This window comes from Monopterus albus, unplaced genomic scaffold, assembly GCF_001952655.1.
Source record: "Monopterus albus unplaced genomic scaffold, M_albus_1.0 scaffold167.1, whole genome shotgun sequence".
Taxonomy (NCBI): Eukaryota; Metazoa; Chordata; class Actinopteri; order Synbranchiformes; family Synbranchidae; genus Monopterus; species Monopterus albus.
In genome coordinates, this window is record NW_018128047.1 from 129270 (window position 1) to 137354 (window position 8085).

Genomic DNA, 8085 nt, shown 5'->3' on the forward strand with positions numbered 1-8085 from the left:
GCTCAACCTTATTTTAAGTGCAAACTTGGTGTCGTGTCTCAGTGTGGGGTCTTGATCTGTCCAAGCAGTCATATAGTACGTGAGATTAGCTGGGAAATGTATTAAAAATGAGAACTGTTGCATCTCTATGGAGAACTGTGCAAAAGTGTGAAGAATTAAAGCATCACATCAACCCATGAGACGCCCCTGATATGCCTGACCCCTGTCTGTTTCCTTTGTGTAGATGCCGTGCCACTGTTCCTGAGGCTGCTTCACTCTCCTCACCAGAATGTGTGTGAACAGGCCGTCTGGGCCCTGGGCAACATCATAGGTGAGTTGGGTTGGTGCGAACATGAGTGCGTTGGAAAGAAATGAGTCTTCTCCAAGACAAGGTACATTCCGTGTGTGTGTGTGTGTGTGTGTGTGTGTGTCTCCTCTCCAGGTGATGGCCCTCAGTGCAGAGACTATGTGATTAGTCTGGGTGTGGTCAAGCCTCTGCTCTCTTTCATCAGTCCCTCCATCCCCATCACCTTCCTGCGCAACGTCACCTGGGTCATGGTCAATCTGTGCCGCCACAAGGACCCCCCACCACCCATGGAGACGATCCAGGAGGTGTGTAGGGGAATTGCGTGTACATGAACAGCTCGCTCATTTATTAAATACAGAAGGTGTCATTTGAAGGGCAGTGTTTATGGGTGGGAAGTCTGTGAGGGATTGCATCCTTTTCACTGCACTCGTCAGCTTATGTGGTCCCATTTCCCTTTATGTGTCTGTAGACTCTTATTACCTGTTTATCACCCCTGCTGTCCTCAGAGTAAAAGTCACAAGGTTGTGCTAGCTTAGCTTTAAGAAATAACTGATCTCTCAATGTGACAATCCAGCTCAAACAACGGGCACAGTCACGTTTCATTCTTCTGAGGGTCGTCATAGCTGATGATAGTAGTTTTGTAATACTGTGATTTTTTTTTTTTTTTTTTTTTGAGATGGTTATACTGTGAAAATCTCATCCTGTTGCAACCTTACTTCTTGGATTATTTGGAAATAAATTAGAATTTCTAGAGCTGTAAATAAGTCATTGATATAGTTTTGTAAGTTTGCTGTCATGCAAAATGAATGCAAGATAAAGATATTCTTTTCCATTCCTGTACGAAACTCACAAGGAGCAGGTGTGTTGGGAAAAGCCACCAACAGGACAAAGACTAATGCCTGGTTCACACTACACTATTGTTTTTTGTCTGCTATGACGGTCAGTGTCAGTGTGTTACAAAATTACAGGGTCGTACATTCATACATAGTACTTGGACGAGGGATATGACACGCTACACACTGGTATTTGACAGATCACAGCCTGACGTTGTTCATGACTTGGAGGTGCCTGCTTGTGTTCGTAAAAGCACAAGAAATGGTTTAAAAGAATGACTGTGGACCCTTCTGTGGGTCCCATGAAGAGGGCAGTAAGCTATGTGTTGTCTGTCCTTCACAGAGAACTTGAAGTAGCAGTTTAAAACATTTTTTTTAGGCGGTAGTAAAGCAACATGAACTAGCTTGCTGGCCCTGTAGGCTAGCTGCTTAACCATGCTGACTGAGAATCACTATGCTAACATTAGCTGGATCACTGTGATATTTAATGAACATGGTTCAGTTCAATATGCCAAAAGTGTTGTAAACAGAAGGGCGATCTGTGCTCTGTCGGTTAGTGTCAGCTCACCACGTCGTGAGGCGTCCCAGACGCGGCATCAGTTGTCGTTTACTGACACTGTATGAGATAACAATTGGTTCTTGTGTCCGACGCCGTTTGTCAGTTCTGATGCCCTATGACTGTCAGAACAGGCTGTTATCGGGCTTAAATGATATAGCGTGTATTGGATAGGAAAGAAGATTCAAACTCTGGTGTTGGCAACATTTTGATCAAACACAAATCCTTGTTATAATATAGAGGAAGGTGCACACCTGACTGAAGTGCCACTTCTTAACAAAGCTAGCTGTGAGCTGCGGGCTGTCGTTAGGACCTCTTGTTTTGCACCATGATAGTGAATGCATAAGAAAAGCATGTCAGAGTATTGTAGCCAGTATATACTGCTAAATGTTTTTGATTACAGGTGATTTACAGTGTTTGTCAGAAACAACAAAATTGATTCTGGTGTAAAATATCACTTTGATAATTTGTTTTTGGGCTGTGTGCTGCAGCAAATCCCTCATGACTCTCCTGAAATCCAGCAGAGTTGTGTTTGTGTGTATGTGTGTGCTGGTTGGTGTTTGATAGAGAGGCAGAGAGGACTAGAGCTCCGTCAGTTTTCTACCAAAGCTGGTAAAATGAGGGCAGATTTATTGCATGCCTGTTTGGTGCAGGAATAAATGAGCATAGAGCAGGTATTGCAAAATGACTGATTATGCACCAAATCTTTATGAGCAACACAGGAACCTTATGTTTTCATTGTCATTTTCTCCACCTAATAATTCATCTTCTTTCTGTACACTTTCCTCAGATCCTGCCAGCTCTGTGCGTTCTGATCCACCACACTGATGTCAGTGTGAGTACACAGAATTTAAGCAGGCTGTGGCATCGTGGCTGTATTCCCAGCTTCATTTATCACAAGTGTAATGAAGCTGGACAGGAAGCAGTATGTGCATTAATTGGAATGTTTTGGTGTTCTCCTGCCTCCAGATCTTGGTAGACACGGTGTGGGCTCTGTCCTACCTGACGGACGCTGGGAATGAGCAGATCCAAATGGTTATTGACTCGGGAATTGTCCCACACCTGGTCCCTCTGCTCAGTCACCAGGAGGTCAAAGTTCAGGTATGGAGAGGAGATTGATGCTATTTAGGATGAATTAAGACCTGATTTCTATTAAGTTACATGTTCTATAGTCATTGTGTTGACTGAAGAGGTTTTAGCACAGCCATTACGGAAAAATAAATCATGCAGCGATTTATAATTCATAAAATATTTCAAAGCACCACTCTGGATTCTAACAGTGCTGTCCAGGCCATGTTTTATCACAGCATTGAAAACCTTCTGACTTCTCTACACCAAACATCTTTGTGTACAGAGAAAGAAGTATAAATAAATGTGTATTGTTCCCAAAACAATGTCACACCTCCTCTCCACATCCAGACTGCTGCTCTGAGAGCTGTTGGAAACATAGTGACTGGCACGGATGAACAGACCCAGGTGGTGCTCAACTGTGACGCCCTCAGCCACTTCCCTGCCCTCCTCACTCACCCAAAGGAGAAAATCAACAAGGTGATACATGCGCTCTATCCTCTTCTATATATATATATACACACACACACACACACACACACACACACACACACACACACACACACACACACACACACGTTGTCTGGAAGTGATGAAATCCGAGACTTGGTGCTAGTGTGAATGCTGTGTGAAAGGTAATAGATGGGACAGCTAGCTATTAGTAGTTCACAACATGAAGAACGAAGAGGATGAAGTGACGAAGAGGACCTCAGCGGCTTGTTAGTTGTAGTTGGCGAGACAGTGGGGGTTATTAGTCTGTATGCATGTGATGCCATGGGTTGGTGGCCAAAGGGTACCAAGACCGTGTGTCTGTGCTGATATCGGAGTGCATCTGAGACTGGTCACTTAAAAAAAATGAGGCTCCTCTTTGTGACCAGTTGATGATTAGAGCCTCAAAGATGCCCTGGCCCCACCCACAGCACTTTGTCTCGGCCAGAGGTCAAACCCACAGATGAGACCTTTGTGATTCTGATCCAGTTTAGACACAAACACTCAACTGGCAAGTGCTTTTAGTTCCCTGGGATAGGAGTGGGTAGTCATGTGAAATTATTTAACAGTCTACACAGTGTGATTTTTACCCTCACTGGTTCCTTCTCTCTGGTTGAAGGTGTCACTTTAATTCACCTGGCTTCTTTGGACAGGATAGAAACTGTATACACCTGAAACCTATGTGGCTCCAGCACCTGTCGTCTCAGTTATAAGTTGTCACTACTCTTGTATTTGTGCTCTGTCCTGTAGGAGGCAGTGTGGTTCCTATCCAATATCACAGCAGGCAACCAGCAGCAGGTGCAGGCCGTCATTGATGCCAAGCTAGTGCCCATGATCATTCACCTGCTTGACAAGGTTTGTATCATGCCCTTTTTATAGCCCCTTTCAGACATGTGCTCCTTTCAGTTGATCTGACATCATCTGTGTCAGTTTCGTGTCTGAAGAAGCATCCTGGTTACTTTTCCATAAATGTCTCGTTGGCGGTCTTACTAGGTCAGACCTAGTAACATTTACAGATCACTTTCAGGTTTATCCCTACCATAGAAAAGCTAAGGTGACATATCTAAATTAATGTAAAAACAACGGTGAGTTATATGTGCTGGAAAAAAACGGAGTTGTGTTACTTACTTTGAATACATATATATTTTTAGGGGGACTTCGGTACACAGAAAGAGGCAGCCTGGGCCATCAGCAACCTGACGATAAGTGGCAGGAAAGATCAGGTAAGAACTGTCTTTTGTGTTTTAACCTCTAAGCTTTTCACCCAGACAGTATTTACCAACCTGACTCAAATCTCAAGAAAGTTGTCAGCAGCCACTGTAAATTTGAAACAGCAAATGTAGAACCTTTGCTGATGAAATTTTCTTTCCATGCTAACTTGTCATGCAACTGAAAAATAGTAATGATTGTTTCTTTGTTGTGTACAGGTGGCACACCTCATTGAGAAGCAGGTGATCCCTCCATTCTGCAACCTGCTGACAGTGAAGGACGCTCAAGTCGTGCAGGTTGTCCTCGATGGCCTCAGCAATATTCTCAAGATGGCTGACGACGAGGCTGAAACTATTGCTAACCTCATTGAGGAATGTGGTGGTGAGTTCCCCTTGTAACCATCAAGGATTTAGCATTTTGTACCTGTTGGTGTTGGCTGTTAACGTGCGATCAAATGGGGTTTGTCACACAGGTTTGGAAAAGGTGGAGCAACTGCAGAATCATGAAAATGAAGATATCTACAAACTGGCATATGAAATAATTGATCAGTTCTTCTCATCTGATGATGTAAGTTACTTAGTTATGTGTATTTACCTTTCAATTTTAGATTTAGTTCAGATTTTTATTGTGGTTTAACAGGAAAGTAGCTGTTAAGTTGTGCTATCTGGTTACTGTTTAGAAACTTGATGTTATGTCAGATACAGTTGTAATACTGGATGGAAGAGTTGAAAGAGCAGACTGGCACCACATTGTGGTGTATTCCTTTAAAACCTGCTCACACATTTAAGACAAAAGTGTCATTTATGATCATTTCGAGCAAGATAAACAGAACCTTTAGCATTTAGTTGCTCTTACAAGTGTGTTCTCTCACCAGCCCAATACTTTTTTCCCACCAATTTCAAAAGTCATGAGATGTACTGAACACCACTAGTTTTGGATCTACAATCATGTCGGCCATTGTTAATGTTGTGCTCACTGTCTGTTCAGATTGATGAAGACACCAGCCTGGTCCCAGAGGCCATCCAGGGCGGAACTTATGGCTTTAACTCAGCCAACGTGCCAGCCGAGGGATTCCAGTTCTAGATGGCATCTGGGGTATTCTGGAGTTTTGTTCGCGATGCAGCACTCTGTTCAACATTAAAAAATTAGGAGAGAAAGAGCGAGAGAGAGCGAGAGTGTGAGAAATTTGATCCATTGTGCTTGGCTCGTGGGATCCATGGCTGCATCTTACCTGAGAGAAAAATGTGTGGATTTCATTTGGCATTCCAGGGGAAACCAGCCCAAATGAAGTTTGAGATGGCGAGTGGGTGCGAGTGAGAGTGAGTGGCTACATGTTGCAAAAAGAAAAACATCTACATCGAATGCGTTACGAGACATGCTGACAACTTCTGTTATTGGAGCTGTTGTTTCTACTTCAGATGACAACAGAAAAACAAACACAAAAAAAAAAAGATGTCTGCCTGTGGGAAAAACCAAGGACATCCAAAAGTAAGGAAACGTGAAACAAAAATGCAGAAGTGAATACAACTATAATTGTGAACTGAGATGAACCACGAACATCACAATTCTGCAGTCCTCCGACCAGAAGAGGGCGCCACCCTCAATGTGCCCCTCCCCCAATCGGCCACGCTATCAGACATGTGTGTGAATGGACCCATTGTGTATGAATGTCTGGACTCAGTGCTGAGGAGCCAGGTTCATCTCCGATGAGACGCCCCGATGGGGCACCATCCTCTCCCCCCGGCGGGTGGGGCCAGGAGTCCGGCTGCGCGTGTCGCGTGTGCGAGAGAATGGACGGATGAGTTGTGTGTGCTTGGCTGCGTGCGTGAATGGGAGTATGCGAGGCTGGGTGAGAACGCATGCAGAGGCAGGAAAAAGATACAAATACAACATCTGAAGAGAAACAAAATTGAGAAAGGTAACAATGAGGTTAGTGAAAGTTTCAGGAAAGAAATTCTGCCTTTGAAAGAGAGGCTAATCCTCAAAACCCTGAAAGGAAGAACTTTGGATATGAAAAAAGTCATCACAAGGATTATTTTTATTTTGAATTATTAAGTTAGTATTAATTGACACTGGACAATGCTATTGGCATGTGTGGAGCAGCAGTGCATTGTATTAAGATGCATTTGGTGGCTTTTGGGCTTTTGTTTTTGCCTCCAGTGTGTTCCTTTTTATGATACTTTTTTATTTTTATTTCAGCTTTTAGTTTCATTGCTTCTGTAAAGGTGATTGATCACCATCGTATTCCACCCTCACACCAGAATCCTAACCTAGGCACCAGACATGGGCTAGATGCTGTGAAATTCTGACACCATCTCTATAATCAACCAAATAACCTGTTCCCCTTGTGACACTTATTTTTCCTTCAATTTACAGCAAAATCACTGCTTTGCAGTATTGTTGCCATAGCTTTGACGTATCACCAAGGGAGAAGAGAACAATGGCCATTTCACGTACGATTGTGAATCATAACCTTTGCATGTACTAAACTATAGCACAGTTATTTTTAGGATGTAAGTTTCCTTAGACTGTGGATACAGTGTAATTTTCTTTTTAAGTAAAACTGTGCTTAAATGTTACATGTTTTTCCTTACCCCTCACTAGTGTCCAATTTGCTACATAATCTGTATGGTTTTTCACATGTACTGCAAAGTGAGGCCTGAAGTCTTTCTGAAGGGTTTGGTTGGTTTCATAGGTTTTGACCTGCCAACAAGCTCAACAATATGCATCACTTGACCACAATCTTTGTCTTTCTAGAGTAATCCAATTATGCTTTTTAGTGATACTTGAAAGTAATGACTATTTCAGGAGCAGCAGTAATGAATCTGCTAATGTATCTCACCTAAGAGGGGGTTTAACCTCCCTTTTCTCAGTCAAATGGCCTAGATTCCAGACTGGATTTGTCCCAAGGGAGTTGTCCTGAATAATAACCCCATGAATAGGTTTGCTGTTCCTTTAGTACCCTGCAGAGACCTTAGCCCTTTGCCCCGCAACCCCCTTATTACCAGCTAGGTGTTCAAGCTTACCCTTTTCCTTTTTTGTGTTACCTTCAGACACTGTAGTAAATGATTACACATTGTGCTCATAAACCTTCTGTTGAACATAGGGGTATTTTTTTGCAGCATTCCTTGTTAGCAAACGTGGTTTCAAATCTAAAATTATGATCTGGGAAAACAGGTGGTTTGCCCAAAATCCTTTTGGGAGATAGGCTACAGGATAGGTTGTCTTCGAGAAAATAAATAGTGAAACCCAAATCGAGAGACTGCTTGTGTGTGTGGTTTGTTGTGAACAAGTAGTGTGATTAATTCTTCTATGCATTGCGTTTTTCTAGTAACACCCTTATTTCTGACATCGGTTGAGCTTTTATTCAAATCGAGAAAAGGATGAATCTGATTGGCGAAAGAGAACGTTTATCCGCATGCGTACTACGAGAAATCAAAATGATGCATTCCTAAACTGTCGGAATGTAGTGTTTGAAATGGGCGTGGTATATACGCGAACGGCTATATACATAAAAAAAATTACAATCGACATTGTTAGGGTAAACACAACAAAAGATGAATTTATTTATGCAAACATTTCACTTACCGAGCGAATAGGATTTATATTAAGTAATGAAGCCCGAAAACAAACTTCGTTTGCTT

General features: G+C 42.6%; 1 protein-coding gene across 1 annotated transcript in view; it reads left to right on the forward strand.

Moving 5' to 3' along the window:
• kpna4 (karyopherin alpha 4 (importin alpha 3)) overlaps nucleotides 1–5610 on the forward strand; it is a 12801-nt gene extending 7191 nt beyond the window's left edge. The window contains exons 8-17 of the mRNA XM_020615624.1: nucleotides 224–310; nucleotides 422–591; nucleotides 2466–2510; nucleotides 2645–2776; nucleotides 3095–3223; nucleotides 3983–4087; nucleotides 4384–4455; nucleotides 4660–4822; nucleotides 4914–5008; nucleotides 5429–5610. Of these exons, the coding sequence (XP_020471280.1) occupies nucleotides 224–310; nucleotides 422–591; nucleotides 2466–2510; nucleotides 2645–2776; nucleotides 3095–3223; nucleotides 3983–4087; nucleotides 4384–4455; nucleotides 4660–4822; nucleotides 4914–5008; nucleotides 5429–5524 (1094 nt within the window). The 3' untranslated portion in view covers nucleotides 5525–5610. The remainder of the gene's footprint in view (nucleotides 1–223; nucleotides 311–421; nucleotides 592–2465; nucleotides 2511–2644; nucleotides 2777–3094; nucleotides 3224–3982; nucleotides 4088–4383; nucleotides 4456–4659; nucleotides 4823–4913; nucleotides 5009–5428) is intronic.
• The last annotated feature ends 2475 nt before the right edge of the window (nucleotides 5611–8085 follow it).